Source organism: Pimephales promelas, chromosome 25 (genome assembly GCF_988280905.1).
Source record: "Pimephales promelas chromosome 25, fPimPro1.hap1.1, whole genome shotgun sequence".
NCBI lineage: Eukaryota > Metazoa > Chordata > Actinopteri > Cypriniformes > Leuciscidae > Pimephales > Pimephales promelas.
In genome coordinates this window covers 21,166,874-21,188,293 of record NC_142793.1, presented here as the reverse complement: position 1 = coordinate 21,188,293, position 21,420 = coordinate 21,166,874, and the positions used below count along the sequence as shown (strand labels likewise).

The window sequence follows — 21,420 nt, the reverse complement described above, 5'->3', positions numbered from 1 at the left end:
CTTTTCAAGCCAAGAGAATGAAAGAAAAAAGTTGAGATCAAGAAAGTCGATTATCTGAACTGTTCCAGCAGTTATTGTAGCACAAAAAAAAAAGTCTACGTAGAAACATACGTGGCTGGTTCCTTCCTCCCTGTAAGCTTGGATTTTTTTTTTTTTTGTCAAATGGATGTCAAACCAGCACAGAAAGAAGAATACAAAGTGAGAGAGAAAGAGAGACACGGAGAAGGAGTGTAGCGCAGTGTTGACACAAAACAGCACCTTTCTACGGACAATCGAGAAAAAAAAAAAGAAGGAACAACGTAGAATTCTGGTAATTCTAGTCGTAATAGACGCAATTGCTTTTAGCCGTCAGAGACTTCATCTACCATAGTTAGCTTAGTGATATCATTTAAGGCCATCTGCTATTAAGTCCCTCTCCAGAATGGTGTTCGTAACGTAACGGTCCGACCACCAACATCGATGCAATGCAAGGGTCCATTCCACCTGTTTTCTAACGTGTTACAGGGTATTTGGTCATAAGTACAAACTATACAGAAAAAAAAAAAAATGTTTATAGAATCTATTTTAAATAACATGTATGATATTAGTAGCTAGACTATTCTTAATTGTGAAAAATTGATAAGGCACTTTTATTTGCACCTTTCTTTAATTTAAGACTTGTATATTTACCTAGTGATGTGTTGCATGTATAAATACCACGGTTATGGAGAGCGAGTGCTGGAAACCCTAACGCTGCTGAGGGTGGGTGCGTGTTTGCGTGTGTGTTTGTGTATTTATTTGCGCGAGGCGGAGCTTGGTGCTGGGTAAAGGCGGATCACATGATCCGGGAGGGGTTGAATTGACTTAAACATCCAAGTTGATTGAACTTAAAAAATTTAAGGCGGCAACTTTTTTTTTTTTTTACAGTGCACAAACACTCATTGTCCGCCACCTTTAAACTGGAACTATGATGGTCAAACACCAGATCTTGTTTCACCCCCAAACCAAGTCTATTAAATGAAATCAGGAAATCGGACCCCTTTTTCCACACATTTCAGATGCTGTTTAATGTTTCCATCTAGTGGTGGTGTGTCACATGACCATGTGGAAGAGTCAGATCTGGTTTATGAACAGCTGATTTTCCTTAAACCGGCTCTTGTGAGAGTCTTCGCCCAGCAACAATGCTCGTCGGAACGTAAGAGTGGGGAGAAAAAAAGAAATATTCAAAGCCTTGTCTGGTTGAAATCCTCTATTTTTGTAACATTGTACAGTGCTTATGAAGCTGATGAGAAAAAAAAGGGAAAGAACGAAGGATGATACAGCACTTAATCCTGCAATAATTAGAATTTGTGTTTTGTATGATCTTTTTTTTTGTTGGTCTTTTTCAAAGAACAAGACAATGGTAGTAATAGTGCTATTTTTTGGAATACCTAACTGTTGTGTGTTGCGCGTGTTTGTACGTCTCTTGAATGTGCCATAGTGGTCTTTCCTGCTTTTTTTTTTTTTTTTTTTTGAGTCTGAAAAAAAATATGTTGTATTGTAACATTCCAGTAAAACTATGTTGTGGCGTTAAGAAAATCCCAATATAATCCAGAAAAAAAAAAACGTCATTGATCACTTCTACAACATACTAACTGACATATTTAAATGGATCTTGGTAGCTTCATGTCATTTTTTCCCCCATGATACAAAGTATTTTCCTCAGGGAAGAGTCTGTCTAACTCAATTTTGAAGCCGGTAGCTTAAACAAGTTAGTCAGCTCTATGTTGCATATAAATCTCAATAATTTGATCTTGATGGCATGTTCAATACAGATAAATAATGGATCTTATTAGATTTAAGTTTTCTACTTTTGACAAAATATTAGTCTGTGCAATGCATCCCCAAGAATTCCTGGTTACTACAATACATCATCAGTCTGTGAATGACAATCCAGGTTCATGTTTAGCAGTTTGTATACTACAAGGCTCAGGGAGATTAATATTGTGACAAATGAGAACATCAGTTCTGAAACCTAGTGAGCGGCCTACCTAGATCGCAAAGATTTTTCCCGTGTGGTAAAATGCAAATTATGAATTTATTTCATTTAGTATCAAAATGAATTGATCAATAATAGTTCAATCTTAAAAAGAACGTACAGTATCTACCCAAAAAGTATAGGGATGTGATTTTTTTTTTTTTTTTTTTTTTTTTTTTTTGTATTTAAGTATTTAGCTTTAGGATAGACACAAGCTAACATGCTAACTCAATTGCCATACTATTTAGACATAAAGAGTTGTTGTCTAGAGGATGCTACCTATGTAGACAGCAAGACGGCTCACTAGGGACAGAATTGAACCCAACAAACCTGGTAATGATAAACATGCTCATCTGTTTTTAAAACCCTTATCTTACGTAATATACATGCTCCCTGTTATTCACTAATATATGTGCTGTCAAGTCAGAAGAAGACAGCGGTACATCATAAACAATGCAAAACGTGTCATTTCATTCATTCGCCCCGTAGGCCACTGGCTTTATCAAATCACCCAGTGAGCTCCAAGATCTGATTCCCTCAAATCAAACAAAGCAAGATAACAACCTCAAGCGTGCTACGCTAATTTCCAGGTTTGTTTCTTTTTTTCTTTCTTTTATTCTCTGGATTGGGGATTCGTTCTGATCGTCACTCATAATTGTTCGAGTCTATGTGCCAAATACCTCTTCACGATATTCTCCACCTTCAGACGTCCGCGTGGGCGAATCGGCGCGCGTGACAAATACGGGTTTCTACAGGGTAACCACTGCTGTGGAGTCCCCTTGATGAACAAGCTTTGCTGTTTGCCTGTCCAATGATCCACGAGTCAGTTCGTACAACACCATTAAAGCTGTAGTAAATTTTGCATGTCGTATTTTGTCTGTGTAGTTAGGCATTATAAAGCAATATGCTGAGATAGAATTATTTTTTTCTAATACAAGCAAAGGTACTTAAACACCTCTGGATTTGTGGTATTCTAGACATGTAAAGAGACGAGTCTCTTTAGATCCAAATATTTTCCCTTGGTCTTTACTGTAAATTGTTTTACAATTTTTATTTTAAACTGTGGTTCCCTTTATTTATCTATGTAAGAAGCAATATACGTCCGATTGTGGATGCGAGAAGCGGAAATGTGTGTGTTTGTGCTATTTGTAATGTTTGCTTAAGGTCAAACCCCCAGACAAGGCTTTAAAAGATTAGACGCAGCAGGGTGAGATGGTGAATTGTATGTAAGATCTTAAGTTTTATTTTTTATTTTCCCAGGATTTCAAATGTTTTACACAGCACTGAGCTTGAATCCCTTTGACGAGGCTGTACAAGCATGACACACTGCACCTCGACGTTATAACATTTCGATTAGATTTATGCAAACGCAAGGCCTACGTTTGGCGAAAGGCACATTTAGCGTTTTTTTTTTACCCCCCCCCCGCAATTCCGATCGACGGATTGAACGTGTCGTGTTACTAAGACTTACGTCAAACGTTTTCCTTGCGTTTTCTTTCCAAAAGCACAGCTGACGCGTTATTAAAAGTGAACTATGTTTAGATAATAGACTAAAAAGTCTTTAGCCATAATCGAATGTCAAGCAATAATATATATGGTGTATTATGATTCATTTTGTGCATAGGCTTTGAACATCTGCATGTAAATACATTTTCTTATTTATCGCGTTTTTTTTTTTCCCGCATATTTTTTTGGGGTTTGTTTTATTTGTATATTGACTAGTTCTGTTCCCGGGTGGAGAACTACGAACGTCGAATGGCCTGTAAACTGTACAGCTACGTTTCCCTGTCCTCCTTTCGGCTTTTAATTCACGATATTTAATGTTCTATCGATCACTTGTATAAAAGTAACTTTGTAACTTCTGTCTGTATAGGTAAGAAGAAAATACTGCTATTAAGACCTGCTCAGTGCAAATATTTATCTGTTTTATCAGACACATCATGCTGTACAATATCTCTGTTCTGAGTATACTTCTCTCTTTTAGACTTAGTTCGATTAGTGGTAGGGTGTGCGGACAATAATTTTTGTGTTATACTGACGTGTGGTACTAGGTAAGTTACTTTTGTGAACAAAAATTATGGATTTATAGACTAGGCCGCCCTCTTAGTCCATTAATTTCACTGAGTATTGATGCATTATTGATATTAGGACTCGATAAATAATAATAATAATGATAATAAAGATAACGCTAGTGGTAAATTTTCTTTCGAATACCCAGCAAGTACCTGCATCAGTGTGCTAGTCTTGGGACGCGGCTTGTTTCCTTCCCACTTTTAAGATTATTAGCAAGTATCGGCTAAGTAAATTGCAGTTTTGAATATTTTTGCAACAAAGACGATTGTTCATGCTTTAAAAAAATGGAAAAAAGCAGCAGTATTGTTTATTTTTGATTGTTCGAAACCAGTGCTTATTTTCTGGAAGGACTTAACACACGATAAAGTATCGGATTGTCTGCCGCTTTTTGGCTCCCTCCGTTTTTTGTTTTTGTTTGGTTATTCTGCCTTTTTTTACGCGCTTCGCTTTTTTTTTTTATTCTATCCGACATCCGCTCACTTTCAAAGTCACACTTACATACACACACAATGGTTAAGTGTTATAAATTGTACAGAACAAAGGCGGTCGTACAAAGTTTTGTGCGAAACTTCCTGTTTTTATCTTTGTAGCAAGGCAGAATCTACTTGCAATAATACATAGCAAACTACGCTGAGTGCCTCTCAGTGGTACAGGATGCAGAAACTATATTCGTCCGTTATCGTTTTCACTGTTCTCGAAGTACTCAACTGACTGTGTTTGCACACGTAGGTGAATTCTGTCTTGTGTTACCGACTTTTCTTTTCATCGGCTGTCTTTTTGTATGTAAATGAGGCATTTCATGTTTGTTTAGAGCCATGGAAACAGCATTTTATTGTCTCTGTGACGTCCCGACGCTACTCTTTCTTTTCCTCCGAACAACCTCACGTGGTTATGGGACATTGCGTCCAGTCAGTTGCACCGAGGTTGGATGTATTTGAACACGGACCATGTTTGGACATTTGCAGAGACAAAATGGCGGACAATAGACAATCCACTCTGTGTTCTCCCTGTTGTTTCCTGCCAATTAGGTTTTAAGTTGACGATTATGAAACAAAATGACTAATGCAATGTATTTTAAGTGTTCATATGTGTATGTAAAATGATGCATACTTCTATTTCTTGTTGAGCTGATGGGGAGGCACAAGGGCTGGGGCAGGACGGGACAGGGTGGATTTTGCTCCTGCTAACCTGCGGTGGGGGGAAAAAGCAGAGAACGGTTTGCGGTTGTCACATATTTTTACGTCACATGTTTGCTACTGATCTTAAAATGGGGACAGTTGATCATGTACCTTTTTATTCAGCTCTTTGGAACTCTCTTTAGGAGATAGTCTCTTCTCAATAGTGGTTTTCCCCCTTCTGTTTGTCTGATTCTTAAATATGAAAATAAGTATTTTGATTCATTTTGTAAATACGGCTGTAAAGAAAAATAAGAAATTTAATGTTGTCTTTTAAATACTTTTCATTCTAATATGAATGTTGTTATATTGTACTTAGAAACTGTACCTTTAATATTACCTTTATTAAAAGTGCATTCGACACATCGATTTTAGATGTGCTTTATGTGCTGTTATCCCATAATAAAATTTACTGCTTGTAATGGGCACTTATTCAATGTGTCATTCTACTTTAAGCATGCCATAAGGTTGAAGTAAGATCCACACAGCCTTTAAAGAAATGATAGAGATATGGAAATAGAGAAGCAGAATAAGAAAAAAGAATCTTACAAAAATTTAAGAACTACAAAAAGTGGATTTGATGTAGTGGAAGCCTCTTTTTTCAAAGAAGAGGCAAAATAAATGTTTAAAAGGTTAATAAATAAATAAAACATGAAATAGCCTACACACTAGGCATAGCTATGGCTTAAAATAGTTTAAGGTGGCTTGCAGAGTTGAACAGATTTACTTAAAAGCAGGGTGGGCAATTCGTTTGATACACTTTTTGTCATGGACCATTTAAACTCCTGATAGCAATCAAGAAGTGGTCTAAATATTAAAACGTACATCCATCTCTTCTGTGGAGGTCTCGGGACTGACTTGTACCCCTCAATGTGGTGCTTAAGGCCCTGAAACCAATCACAGTTTGTCATCTTAAAAGTTTGTGCGGTTTCCAAGTAAGCCCATTAAAATAAAACCCCTTTATCTAAAATTCCATAGACACTGGTAGGATAAAAATGTAGTGTGCAAATCTTAATAAATTAAGGTGGAATTTTCGAACAGGATAGAGGAAAATACGAGTGAGTTAAAGTCAAAATGTTAGTCAGTGTCTCACCATATAATTGTCTCCACATTTTATTAGCCTAAATAAATACAAACATAACCTACATACAATATATCCACATTTAATTGTACTTTAGTATTAACCTAGTTAAACTGTGTAGGTTAACGTTACTTTAACTTTTGAAATTGATCGATAGATTCAGATTTTAACAACAATCAAGTAAGTCTGATCCAAAACCTTGCAAATTAAGCTATTGGTATTTTTCAGTATGAAAAAACGTATACCAATGTTCTTAGTTTACTAACCTGGCATTAGCACAAATGACAAATTAATTGTACCAATAACCGAATTATAATTACGATTTTTTTAAAAAAATCAGCCGTTTGATCAGAAGCGGAACCGTTGTTTCATGTTGTTGTTCTTCCCGGAAGATTCAATCGGCGCACTGTTATGATGTGAGGAACGCCAGTGTGCGACAGACAAGAGTCAGTCGATGCAATGGTTTAACGATGATTTAAACTACATAAACATTTTGAGAAATCTGCGCCATGGAGTTAAAATGGTAGGTGACAGTATGGTTTTCTAAACAAACACGTTTTATTGATAATTGTAATGAAGATAGTGTGATTGGAGACTGTTTGTCCGCAGGGAAGATGCTGCTGTCACTGGTCCTGTCGTGTTCTCGAGAGATGTGTTTGACAAGTTCACTCTCGCGCCTAACATTAAAGAACTATACGCTCTTTTACACAGGTGAGTGACTGTGGTCGTATCTTACTCACATTTAACATGGTAAATGTAGTTATATATTTATATAGCTATATATATATATATATATATATATAGGGAATCGGGATGCTGTGACACACAGACTCTCTCTCTCTCTCTCTCTCTCTCTCTCTCTCTCTCTCTCTCTCTCTCTCTCTCTCTCTCTCTCTCTATGTGTGAGTGTGTGATTATTTCTTTGAAAGCTCTGATGCAGCAGAAGCAAAGACTGTGAAGTGTGATGAAGATTCAGGTGTCATTAACACACTTGCATCTGATGAGGCCTCGTCTGAATGCAAACCAACTGAAAATCGTGTTAAGCCCAAACCTGTGAAGACTACCGAGATTCCACCTTTTCCTGAGCCTCTAGTGCCCTACCCTTGCTTTACCAGCATCAACATGAGACAGCGCCGATTATATATCCACATGCTCAACGGCAATACTACAAAATGTTCAAAGGTAGACTATCTCAAGTGTTGATCGCCTGTAATACTGGGACAGTTTTGATTGTTGTACATGATGCAAGGCAGAGTTCTCACGTGGTAATTCATTTTGCGTCTTATTTCTAAGCCTTTGATGGACCGTGTGAAGAATGAAGTGACCGAGTTTATGAAATACCTTCAAGATGTTTCTAGAACATGTGCTGATGTCTACAACTATATGCCACCAGGCAGCACCCGCTACTCTGAGGTAGTTACAATTATTGATTTATTTCATATTGAAAAGTTCTGTTGTTTTAATTTTATTATTTTTAATTTTATTATAATTTGTTGCTGTATTTTTTAATTTATGGTTTTTTTATATATATTTTAACTTTATTATTGTTTATAAAAATTTAATTAAACTTTTGGATGTTTTATTTTCTATTTTTTATTAGTTTCCTTTATTTCATTATTGTTTTTGAATATTTGATTGATTGATTTTTTTTTTTTTGTATATTTTAGTTTTAATATTTTTTGTAAACATTTCTTTATTACATTGTCATTTCTTTAAATTTGGTTGATTATTTTTTTAATATGTGATTGACTTTTTACTGTTAATAACATTTTTCTATTTCACTATCATTTTCAATATTTTATTGATGTTTTTTGTATATTTTAATTATATATTTGAATTATTTTATTATCTTAATTTATTTCATTATTATTTTATTGATGATTTTTTTTGTATATTTTAATTTAATTTTGCATGATCTAATTTTATTATCTTTATTTATTTAATCATTATCATTTTTGAATATTTTATTGGTGATTTTTGTATATTTTAATTTCATTTTGTATTATTTAATTTCATTATCATTTTTGAATATTTTATTGGTGATTATTTTTATATTTCCCCCGACAGGAATATTTTACAGCCTGCTTGGAACATATGACGAGTTACCCACAGTATTACAGCATTCAAGAGATTACTAGCCTGACCAGTGGAAAGTTTGTGTGTGAAATGTCTCTCAACTTTGAGAAACAGCTTCTTGCTATGGTACCTATACACTATAGTTATTTTTGCATTATTAACTTAAATGTGTGAATGTGATATACTGCTGTTTGTTTCATCTATGTCTACTGTTATTCTCCTCAGGGTAAAATAGACATGCTAGACAAAAAAGTGATTCCAGAAAACACCCAACTGGCAGGAGACTACGAGACCGTGTCAGATGTGTTTCCTCCAGCTAAAAAAGCACCTTCAGCACAAACTGTACGTGACCTGTCTGTGATTGTGTTGTTTTTAATGTTAATTTTTGTGGTCTCTTGATATAGATGCATTTCAGATAAATAATCATATTTTCTTATTTGTATTTTGTCATTGTCATGAAACTAATGACAAAATACAAAGTACAATTGCACACATTTTCTACAAAAAAAAAATGTTATTTTGTATTTTTATAAAACAAAAAATCAGTACAAATACTACCATTATATATAAATATTTATTACATACCATTTAAATAATTATGAATATTATTAAAACTATTTGGATACCAGGTTTACCAACTTGATGAATTGTCATGAAAATTATGTCATCGTAATATAATACAAATATTATAATGTATAATATTCATTCTTCATTTTCCTTATGCAAGTTGGAAATATTTGCAGGTGGAAAAGGATCCTCATGACTTTTTTTTACTAATACTTTACTTTTTTTTTTTAAATATTAATCATGCTGAAATAGGCCTAATTTTCCTTATGCAATATATATATATATATATATATATATATATTACTCTTTGCAGGTGAAACCCAAATATATCCTCTCCCAAATATAATACAAAAACAAAACAAAAAAACAATTGTAAGAATGAAATAGGCTTAATTTTCTTTTTGAATTTGCAGGTATAAAAAAATAACCCAAATATGTCCTTTTATAAACGAAATGTAATACAAAATATATAAAAATCATTCTAAAATAGGCTTTCTTTTCATTGTGCTATATATACATGTACATAGATTCACCCATGTACTTGATAACTTAAAGTGTGGTTTCTATCTTGCAAAATGTGATCTTAACCACTAGGTGGCACTGCTGCTTTTATTTTGAATTACCCCTCTAAAATATTTGATAGAATAAACTAGTAACTAGAAATCAAAGTTCTTGAGTCTGAATCCTGATGTCTCTTGATTTCTGCAGGCCATCAGCAATGACAGTAACGCGGAAAAACTCAGCGCCACTTACGAGCCACAAGTGTGTTTATCCAAAGAGGCCTTCATTCAGCTCCTGAACAACAGCTCAGAGCTAACAGAAGCATGGGAGCTACCCATTTGGGTCAAAATGAATCCTAATAAAGGTAAGGGGCCATTTTATGAGACCAGAAGATTGTAATCCAGACAGTAATTTGAGACTGTCACAGAGAATATGGTGTGGTTTACAGGCAGCAGTCAGAGTAAGACAGCATACATTGATCCTCCACTGCTGAAGACAGAGATGAGCTGGAGAGAGAGGAGTCTGCTGTTTCATGAGGAGAGCATCAAGCTGACATTCAAGAAGACTGTGTCACGACCTGTATTTTTCCTCACTTCAGAAGAGATATCCTTAGAAATGAACCCCCCTCCTGAGGTAAGATCAATTCAGTGAAGTAGAGGAACACAACACCAAACAGTGGAATAAATGAATAACTATTGCAGATTATTGATTGATTTTTGTTATTGGCTCATTAAAAATAATAATAATAATAATAAATATATAAAAATTAAATAAAAAAAAAAAAAAATTATATATATATATATATATATATATATATATATATATATATAAATTATTATTCTTCACTTATAATTAGTTTTTGATTTAAAATGAAATTCCTGCACAAGACATAGTTTATGCCAAAATGCCATAGTATCAATAGGTAAATGTATTTAATAATAATTAATTATTTAATATAACAACAAGCGTAATAGCTATTATATTGTTGTATTTTAAACAATGTTTATTGATTTTTTATATATATATATATATATATATATATATATATGGTATATAATTACACCAAGTTTTTGAATGAATGATTGTTTTCAATAAATATTAAGGCTACAAAAATGGTTTCGAACGTTGATAATAAGACATTTTTCTTAGTATTTAAGTATATACATGTGTGCTTAACAGATATATTATTTTATTTTTAGCATTAAAGCTTGTAACTTGGTATTAGCCAACACTATCATCGTAAATAAATTAATAAAATTCGGAAGGATTCTGAAAGTACCATTTAAAAGCCTACTTCATTTTAATGTGTTATTGTTTTTAATATATTTTAAGTCAAAAATATTATTATACATCACTGAATCAACTTAAATACATACAGTTATACCATCAAAAATGATTTCAGGTAGAAATAGCTGTGTCAAATAAGTTATATTGTGAATAATATTTACTTATCTTTGCTATGCCCAGGACAAAAACTCCAGGAATGTGGTTGCATTTGATGATGCTGGTATGGATTTTGAGACTGATCTGACAGACCTGGAGTCATTTGGGGAATCCTACAAGCCCAGTAAGAAAGTGAAGGAACAGAATGAACCAAAAACAACTTGTGCAAATTCATTTCAACTTATCCAAAGCCCCAAGAAACAGACAGACTCTCAGGAAAAGTCAAAGCACACCTCAACGTCTCAAAACACTCCCACAAAACCCCTTGAGTTGACCGTGGCTGAGGAACAAGGAGAAACCGTCTCGTCTTTGGCTTACGGAGGAAACGGTGCGATGCATGAAAGTGCGAGTGAAGATTCAAAAGTGTCTTCTGTTCAGTGTCCTCCCACCAAGCGGCCTAGAGGCATGATGGAGGACAAGGGTGACCAGGATTCGGATTCTGATGAAGAACGACTAGTTATCGATCACACAGTCTCCTCAAAGACCCAGGTGACACCAGGCGAGGTGTCCTCCCCCCGAGCGTCCGACCCAGCAACAACAAGCCCCACTAACCCTCTGGGCAAAGGAACAAAGAAAGGCATCAAAAGACCAAGAATATCCGGCGAGTGCGATCCGCTCGGACAGATTTTACGGATGCAGGACGCCATGCTGAAATCCACCCCCAGCAAGAACCAGGAGGCTGTGAAAGGGCCTGTCCCAGAAGATAAACCTCCAGAACCTAAAACACACTCCCTGGTCAAACAGTGTGTGACCTCGTACCTGGAGTCCCGAGAGGGCCAGGGAGAGGACGGTGCACTGCCTGCCGCCGTTCCTGTGCTGGTGGCCCCTCATAGAAAACGTTAGTGCTTAAAAAACACTCCCACAGTCAAATTGAGAAGAAGTTGTGCTCAAATCATGTTTTTGTGAGGTTATTCAAAAATGTAAAAAAAAAAATCTGAATTTTAACAAATTAACAAATCTAAATTAACAAAATTAGTAACTGACAGACAGTGTTGGGTAAGTTACTCTAAAAAAGTAATTTATTACTAGTTACTAATTACCTCTTCAACAGTGTAATTAGATTACTGTACTAATTACTCTCTCTAGAAAGTATTTAATTACTTTTGATTACTAATTACTTTCAAAATCCCATATGAATCTCAACCAGCTGAATAATACAAGGATAGGCATGAATCTGTTTTAATTCTTTCAAATAAATACTATAAAATTGCATGAAGGTGGAGAAGGTTACATCATAAAAACATACTTTTTAACATCAGACAATACATTTTGATGTTAAACCCACTATTGTTTTATGTCTGATCTCATGACATGTCGCACTTTTTTCATACATATTTTACAATAATTCATACGAATTTGTACATCGTACGATTTAGACACCTCATAAAATGCATACAATTCGCTGTGAGATCGGATTGATCTATACACAGTAGCTATTTACCTCAATTACATCAGAAGTAACTGTAATTAAATTACAGATAAATGAAGAGTAATCCCTTACTTTACATTTTCAAGGGAAAAGTAACTAAATTACAGTAACTAATTACTTAGTAATTAGTTACACCCAACACTGCTGACAGAGAAGGAAAGTCAAAAATCAAGTCAATTTTTAGTCTTTGTATATTCAAATTGATATCGTAATAAATAGTCATTTTTGATATTTTTTAAGTTATTTTTGTGCCGTTTTTAGTATTGCAGGTTTAAATATCTTGATAAAATATTGTATTTATTAGAATTTAAAATGTAGATTTTTATACTAAATATATTTATTTGAAATAATATGTATTTAAAATAATACCCTAACATCTAGCTGTCTATTTACCAATCTGTCTATCTCCCATGCATTTATCTATCCATCTGACTATCTGTTTATGTCGGTATATATGCCTGTCTTTCTAATTGGATGTCTGACTATCTATATGTCTGTTTTATCTATCTATCAATCTATCTGTCTGTTTCTCTATCTATCTATCTGCCTGTCTGACTATCAATCTATCTATCTGTCTACATATCTATCTGTCTGTCTGACTATATGTCTTGCCTTGTGTTTATCTATCTGCCTGTATCGCAGGTCTTCTGAGGGAGGATCTTCAGGCCAGTGCTGAGGATGAGATGGACTATGATCCTCCAGCAGAGGGCAGCGTTCTGTACAAACTCTACAGTCTGCTGGACGTTCTGCTCATGGTGCGCAGCAGTGTGAACATCGCTCACCCGAGACACGACAGAGAGACCTTCAGGGTGAGCTGGACCCATGCCAATACACAAACACAATACACCTTTTGTGAAAATGTTGCTTTATTTGGCCCAGGTTGAAGGATACACCCCAAGAGTTCAAACATCATCAGCCTCGTCAGTTCTTGTGTAAACACCCACAATGCATAATTAGTTATAATTTTCAACAGTGATTTTTAGCAACCTTTTATTGACATTTATTATTGGAGTTAAATCCGTATGTCAATATGCCAGGTATTATTCTTTCTATTTTGACCAGGTTTGGGTAATGTCCACCACTCCCTTTATTTAAACAGTCTGCTTTCCTGTGCGGAGCTGTAGAGTTAAGTCTTATCAGTGTATTAACAGACTCTTTCCAGTAAATGGTTCACAAACGTAGGTCAAACCTGCTTGTTCTGAAAAAGAAGCTCTTCTGCATCTCTTTATAGAGTAGAGTGACTCATAAATGCTGTTTGATAGGATAATAATTGAGTCTGGTTTTATTTAGGCCGTCCCTGTGCATGTCTTACCCAAGCTGGAGTATCAGCTGTGCTACGGAGCTGAGAGTCTGACCCACACGGAGGCCTGTCAGCTGTGGGCTGAGAAACTTCTGCACTCCAGTACTGTGCCTTTCATAAGTAAGAGACTTGATCTGGAATCTGTTTTTTCCCCTTAAGTGCTCATGAAAAGTTATTGTGAATCTGTCTGATCCAAACCCTACTTTTTAAACCATTTAAGTGCAAATCACAAGACTGACAAATATTAATTGCATCAACCATTGATCACAAAATTTTATCAAAGTCAAAATCACTTTTTTTTTTTTTAATCAAGCAAATTTAGACTGGCAGGAGTATGTTTTTTCTTTCTCAAGTGTTAGTTTTGGTAATCAGGGAGTCAGCACAAAAGTGAACTTCCCACAAACTCCCAGCTTGGCTCTCTCATGACTCATTGTTTTGACTCTGGGTTGCCATAGCTACTAACATTACAGCTTTGAAAGGGCTGCTGAAGAATGCATCTGTATGCATGACATGTCAGTGTGGGTGTAGGGCTGCTTGGGTTTTAACGTCAGTAGAGGAAAAAGAGGAAAATATACTCCTTTTCTGACTGCTGAGGTTTGGAGCGTTTAGCTAAATGTCTATATATTATAAGTAGGTAGATCTGTGATGTTTGTATCTGCCTATAACATTCACAGTGACACTAAGATTGCATGTAATATGCACAACAGCAGTCTGTGCCTGTAGGTGTAAATATCTCTGACTCAGAAGAATGCAGAAGAGCTTCGCTCTTGACATACCGTTTGCTTTAGAGATTCTTCTAGGCTTTTCAAAGGAATCTGGTCTTTTCTTTGGGTCTAGTCCAGGATCCAGCCCTACTGGTAACAGAATGGTGCAGATCAGAACAGTTTGTACTTCTACACATGACTGTTCTAAGCACCATTTTATTATATCTAGTGTTTCTTGGTGCACTTCATGTGTTCTTAAATATTTGCATGAGCATATGGAGGTGAAATATACGGAAGCCCTGAGCCGCAACCTAAAAAAAAAAAAAAGTCAGTAAAAAAAAAAAAAATCTAGCATTTCGAGATTAAAATCGAAATGTTTCGAGATAAGTGGAAACATTGTGCATTCATAACAGTGCGCGTCCACTGGCTCAGAGCACGCGCGTGTGCGTGTGAAGTCGAACTGCCATGGATAAACACAAAATAGTTGCTTTTTACTTTTATCTGAATGACTTATCTTACTTTATCGTTATAAAATATAATGCGCCGGAATAGACTTTAGCCTATAGGAAAACCAACACGGAAAACACTTTTCAGACTGGATTGAGAAATCCAGCTTTATGAATGAATGAATGAATGAATAGGGCATTTATATAGCGCTTTCATATATGCCTACACTCAAAGTGCTTTACAATCATATCAGAGAATCTCTCCTCAACCATAAGTGGTTATTAAATCTTAGGAAATTACAGGATCCGGCCAAATGATTGGATACAGAATGATGCACTTAAAATGTATCCAGAGCGTATTTACGTTGAAGAGGGAGACCGAACAGTTACTGTTGTGTTCTTGACCCATAGTGTTGACTAGACGAGCACGAAAACACCTCAGAAACACTGCCACTAGCACGTGTGACGTGTGTAGATTTTGTTGAAAGCCCAGATAAAAGTAAAAAGCTACTATTTTGGGTTTATCAATGGTAGTTCGACTTCACACACACACACGCGCGCGCTCTGAGCCAGTGGACGCGCACTGTTATGAATGCACAATGTTTCGACTTTAATCTCGAAACATTTCGACTTTAATCTCGAAACATTCCGACTTTAATCTCGAAACATTTCGACTTTAATCTCGAAACATTTCGACTTTAATCTCGAAACATTTCGACTTTAATCTCGAAACATTCCGACTTTAATCTCGAAACATTCCGACTTTAATCTCGAAACATTCCGACTTTAATCTCGAAACATTCCGACTTTAATCTCGAAATGCTAGATTTTTTTTTTTTTTTTTACAGATTTTTTTTTTTTTTTTTTTACTGACTTTTTTTTTTTTTAGGTTGCGGTTCAGGGCTTCCGTAGAAATAAGATAGCTTGTGGAAAAAGTGCTTATTACTGAAATCTGAAAAGCACTTATTACTGAAGTGAATGCAATGTTTCAGATATTTAATAGATTTTTTTTTTGGTAGTATAAATATAGATTAATTTAAATTTTGGTCAATATGACCCCATATTTTTTATTTATTTTTGCTGAAAAGAAGCCAAAGGAGTTTGTTTGTTCGAACACAGACAAACCGAGTGATGCAAACACCATATTTTGGCCTTAAATCATTTATTGGCATTTTTTATTTATTATTAATATCCATTAATAGAATATAAAATGCTCCAATTGTGGCTCATTCACATATTAGAGTAGGGATGGGCAACTTCGGTCCTGGAGAGCCACTGTCCTGCAGAGTTTAGGTTCAGCCCTGATTAAAAAATCACCTGGCTAGTAATCCTGAAAACCTTGATTGCGTGTTTAATTAGGGTTGGAGCTAAACTCTGCAGAAAAGTGGCCCTCCAGGACCTAAGTTACCGATCACTGTACTAGAGATTAACAAGTACGGGTGTGGAGATCACTTGCTTCTGGCATGAATTCTGAATGACACCATCATTGTGAAATATTATGAGGCAGAGATACCAGAAACAGACACAACGTGTGAACAATTATTTCAACATCTACAATGTTTCTCACAGTCTGTTGCTGCGAGTCAATGCATGTCCTTTTGCCATGCATCACCAGTTGAAAGCGATTTAGGTGTTCTTCAGTTTAAACGGACTACGAGCTGGTTTAAGGCTCTGCAGCGGTCTTAATAATCGTTTATTTAATATTTTAAATGAGCTTTTATTTTTGTTTTTAGTTATTTTTTAAGTGATTTTGTCATTTATAGTTTTTGTTTTAAAGATTTATTTAGCTTGAATTTATTTCAGTTTTAAAAGTTCACCTCAAATCTATTTTGTTTTTAGTTGCCCTGACAACATTTTGTTTAAACATTTGAATTGTTCTTATTTAAATTAATTTGATTTGTTTTTATTTAATCTCTATTTTAACTAATGAAAATGTAGTAGTACTTTTAGTTTACAAAAACAACACTTGTTTTAGATGTTGACTGTTACATAGTGTAGCCTAACTCGTTATGAAAAATTAACTGGAGTCTTATCATTATTAAAAGATTATAGACTATTAAAAAAGATCTATTTGTGTGTGTAGGTCGCATCAATGCACACACATCAGAAGTGGTTCAGATGCAGAAGTTACCTGACGATTGGATTCAGAACATCACCTGTGACTTCAAGTGAGTAAATCTCTGGAATATACAATGTTTAAATAAAACCCTGATTTGAGAAAGTTCTAGCCGTTTTTTATTTATAGTGCATGCCTGTTTGACAAACTCCCATATTTTTATCTGAAATATTGTAAAAAAAAAAAAAAAAATATATATATATATATATATATATATATATATATAATTTATAATTATTTTGTATTTAAAAATATTAATAATTAATTATATTTTGCTTTAATATTAGACTACATTTCTTTAAACAAATTTGAATGGAATCTAATGTGATTTCTTTTTCAGGCCAACTAGATGTTTAAACACTCTCCACCATTTACTGAAAAAAGTCTCAGCGTGAGTTTCTTTCACTTCTTGTATCCATTTACATTTTTTTACCATACCATTTAAGATTTGCATTGTATTTCTAATGTGAAATCAGTCTATTAATCAGTGCTTACGTGTGTAATTTCTGTGCTGACAAGCCAGAATAACATTCCCCATGCCATTGATCAGGCAAACAGATAGTCCTGCCCAAAATGCACACCATTGGTTGAGCCACAGGTTCTGTTTTGGGCTGGTAGAGATATGTGAAAGTTTTTTAAGATTAAAAATTACACAAATTAACTTTTTTACATGGTTTGTTGTATTTAATTAAGCAGCCAATCTCTATGTGTTTGTGCTTATGTCTTTTACCACCTTTCCCAGTTTACAGGAAGGACAGTACCTGCTGGTCCACAAACCGCGTGAGGGTTTTGTGACCATCTTCAAAGCCACCAGTGAGACTAAGGCTGCTCGCAGTTTGTACCACATGCAGACTGCGCACTGCGGACTCCCTGCTGTGTCGCCGGGGGTTCCCTGGGTTCCCCTGGACCCCTTGCATGTCCTGCCATTTCACCAGCAACACAACAGACCGCCTTGCACCTTCCCCCCACGTCCACCTGCTCAGGTATGACCATCTTGGCCCCATGTGTGCACGGACATGTTGAACCACAGTGCTTATGTGGGAAATTTGGGTTCGAATTTAGCCTGTAACATACCGTTTATCCAGTATTTAATTGAATTATTATTAGACTTAAATTAGGCTAAAAGCTAGAAAAAAACACAAGCCAATGAAATAAAATAACTACACTTTTATTTAAAATGGCATACAAAAATTGGACGGATAATATCCCTATATTATTAATATTATACATAACGTGTATATATATAAATACATTTTTTTTCATTTAGTTCTATGAAACTGACTTGTTTTTTCCAGAGTTGGTGTGGTGTAGTAGTGATTATAGAGTTCGCATATATGCTCCCGACAAGTTGAACCACAGTGCTTATGTGGGAAATTTGGGTTCGAATTTAGCCTGCAACATATTACCTTTTATCCAGGTAGCTCAGATTTGGTAACTGGAAGGTTGCTGAATCGAGCAATGTCTTGAGCACTTAAAGTCTTGGTTAATAGTTGTTTTACAGGGATATGCATATTTTACTCAAATATATTCAAACACTCAGTCAACATGAAAAATCAGGAAAAAAAAAAAGAGTAGACACTTTTTCTATGAAATCCCCAAAACAACACTGCAGAGTTACCACACCCATAGACTCATAGATTATGTTAACTTAGTAGTGTGATTAGTGTTAGTAGTGTCTAACTTTGTTTCACTTAATTTCAAAGTGCCGTCTTCGCTAAAGCATTGCTTTCCATAGCAAAACACGCTGTTCATGCTTAATAGGATTACCGTTTCTTCCTATCTCTAACTTCAGGTGTCATACAACGGACACAAAGGATTATAATAGCACATCGCAACCAACTGCAAAATTTGTGGCATTACTAATCTTTGCTCATTTCTCTTATTTTTGCATTTAGACCTTTGTCATCATCTAAAGATTTCTTAAGGTTTATTTTATTAACACTGTTAAATGTTGTTTTTAGCAAATGTCAAGAATATTTATTATTCATGTTGTACTTTATACTACCTAAATTCAATTTTTCTATTTTTTTTTAGACAAAATAGTGTCAAATTTTATATCAGTCATTTATCGATTACTGACCATGAAAATAATTATCCGAATATCAGAGAATTTTAAAGTCCAACATTTTTTCTCCAGTGTTGTGACGTATTTCCGAGAGAAACAGAATACTAAATGAGGCAGGATAGTGGGCGTGGCTTTTTCTCCAACTAGCACCTGATTGGATCTTGAAAAGTGGGTGTTTCAGAAATGTAGGCAGATCTTAACGCAATGTGTCTATTGTGAGACAGAAAGATCTTTAGCCTATTTTTACAAAAACGGCTTCTACGAGACGTAACGTAAGATACAAAGTAATGGAGCATTTTAAACATTGTCGTGTTTCTTTTGAAATAAATAATGGACAAGTTTTTGGACGGATCAGATGTAAAGTTATTCGATGTCAAAGTGACGCTAAAATGAATGGGAGTCAATGGGATGCTAACAGCAGATGAAGTTCTGCTACAATGGCGGCTCGCGCGAGGCTTCAACTTCCGGCTGTCAGACCTTAAATGTTTGAGCCGTTACATGCGGAGGGTTCGAATAGTCACCTGGACGTGGCGGCTCAAGAGCAAGATCAAAACTCGCGAGCATCGATGTGTCCCAATGGTAACACTAACACTCGGAATTATCAAACTAAGCTATTTTTATTTGCTATTACTGCTGCAACATTAACCGTTATGATAGTAACCTGTGTGCAACTCGCATGAGTACCACAACCAAAAATGCACCTCTTCGCTATCTCTCCTTTCACACGCTGTCAATGCTTGCAAACACACAGGCAGCCTGTCTGCTGTCAGTTGGAGGGGCGTAGTTACGGATGTTAAGCAGACACTTAAACCGTCAAACCTACATCATCAGGGAAGGTCCTCCAATGCAGAGGGGAGGGGAATTTTCAGATTTTAGCTAAAAAAAAAAAAGTTGACTTGCGTGGATGAATTGTTCGCCACAAAAAGATCAATTTAAGTTTGGTCAATTTTGAATTCATGGGGTCCTTTAATATTGGTGCATCTCTAAATGTAAAATTTCAGTGGTTGTTTTTGAATGATTGTGGTTCTCTTTATACGCTGGTCTAATGTTCTTGCGACATGTAATATATGCCGGGACAGGTTGGAATGATCACGCCCGTTCTACTCCAGGATCTGTAACACTTACATCATTGCATTGGTCCCGACTGAACCACTGCCTGAGGAAACATGACTCTTGAAATTTCATTGAAGCAAAAACCAACGCCAGAATCTGGGAGGTGTCTCGGTTGTGTAAATTACAGAGCTTAGTGCTCACTGTCCTGTAAAGACATGCCCACTCTTTATGCATGTCCTAAGGTATGCTGGGACATTGGAGGTGGATTTACTTTTTTTTTTTTTTAGGCAAGAGATCTATCCGATTCTCCAGTTCGTGGACATCCACTTTTGGGATTTGAACCAACAACCTTTAGTCTAAAACAGCAGTACTACAATCCAAATTGTGTCATGTCAGGATTTATCAAATGTAACCTTTCTACTTTTCATACAGGCAAAAGTTAAAAAAGGACCTAAACAACCAGCCAGCTCAACTAAAACAGGAGACAAACAAAAGAAGAAGAAGAAAAAGGCACAGGAATGGAAAGACAACATGAGAGCCAGGCTACTGAACGACCTGCAGAAAAGCCAAAACCAAAGCGGTGAAGATGGAAAGAAACCATCTTGATTTCTGTACTTGATTTTAGTTTCTTCAAAAGCACTTTCTACCACCTGATATTATGTACAACCAACAAAAAAACAATGTTGTGTATGTTGCGTATGACTACATTTATATACATGTATATTTTAAAAGAATTCTTGACGACACTGAAACGGTTAACATTTACATTTTTTTCTATTTTGTATTATTTTGTCAGCAGTAAATAAAAGAATATGTTGTTTAATATAACATCTACTGTAATTATTGTGTCTCTTAAGCATTTTTCATTGACATTCTGATATTTTCTAATAGGAATTTTGGGCAGCCTTGTCTCAAGTCAGAAAGAAAGATGTGGGTGTGTGTCTGGAAAGTTAGAGAGACCCACCCTAGTGTGTACTATACTGTACATACTATCCACACAAATTATAGTGCAAAAATATAGCTGCGAGCAGCGATGAAGGGCCCAAGCCGGTGGCACCGCAACCCCGGATCCTTAGTTACCTAAAAGCACCAGGGTGGCCATGCCACTGGCTTTGGCCCTTCATCGCGGATCACAGCTATATATATATATATATATATATACTGTATATATACATATATGAAGCTGGTGGCACCGCCACCCTGGTGCCTTTAGGTTTACTGTGCACGACATGCAAAATGTAACCCTGCTTTGACTGATGCAAGCTCTACAGCACAGTTTATAGTAAGAAAGAATATAGTAAGAAAGAAAAGTAAGCTGTTACTCTGAGATGGTTTGGGAAACAAACATTCATCATGTCGCATTGGTTTTAGTTACTTGTCCTCAAACAGAGCCCT

General features: G+C 35.5%; 1 protein-coding gene across 2 annotated transcripts; it reads left to right on the top strand.

Annotated features, from left to right (window-relative positions):
* Window positions 1-6,699: 6,699 nt before the first annotated feature.
* Window positions 6,700-20,853, top strand: ice2 (interactor of little elongator complex ELL subunit 2). Of its 2 annotated transcripts, none has more exons than XM_039646856.2 (15): window positions 6,700-6,848; window positions 6,935-7,036; window positions 7,255-7,507; window positions 7,619-7,738; window positions 8,393-8,527; window positions 8,627-8,743; window positions 9,677-9,833; window positions 9,918-10,102; window positions 10,937-11,750; window positions 12,984-13,150; window positions 13,632-13,761; window positions 16,875-16,959; window positions 17,248-17,298; window positions 17,650-17,890; window positions 20,458-20,853. In XM_039646856.2, the coding sequence occupies exons 1-15, from the start codon at window positions 6,835-6,837 to the stop codon at window positions 20,629-20,631; spliced, it is 2,745 nt and encodes a 914-aa protein (XP_039502790.2). In that variant the 5' UTR covers window positions 6,700-6,834; the 3' UTR covers window positions 20,632-20,853. The 2 variants fall into 2 exon arrangements, with proteins under 2 accessions (XP_039502790.2, XP_039502791.2); XM_039646857.2 differs by having other exon boundaries at window positions 6,711-6,848; window positions 7,266-7,507.
* The last annotated feature ends 567 nt before the right edge of the window (window positions 20,854-21,420 follow it).

Coding starts and splice junctions, on each gene's coding strand:
- ice2 (XM_039646856.2), top strand. Junction 7,037..7,254: donor CTATACGCTCTTTTACACAG/GTGAGTGACTGT, acceptor TTTCTTTGAAAG/CTCTGATGCAGCAGAAGCAA. Junction 7,739..8,392: donor GCAGCACCCGCTACTCTGAG/GTAGTTACAATT, acceptor TTCCCCCGACAG/GAATATTTTACAGCCTGCTT.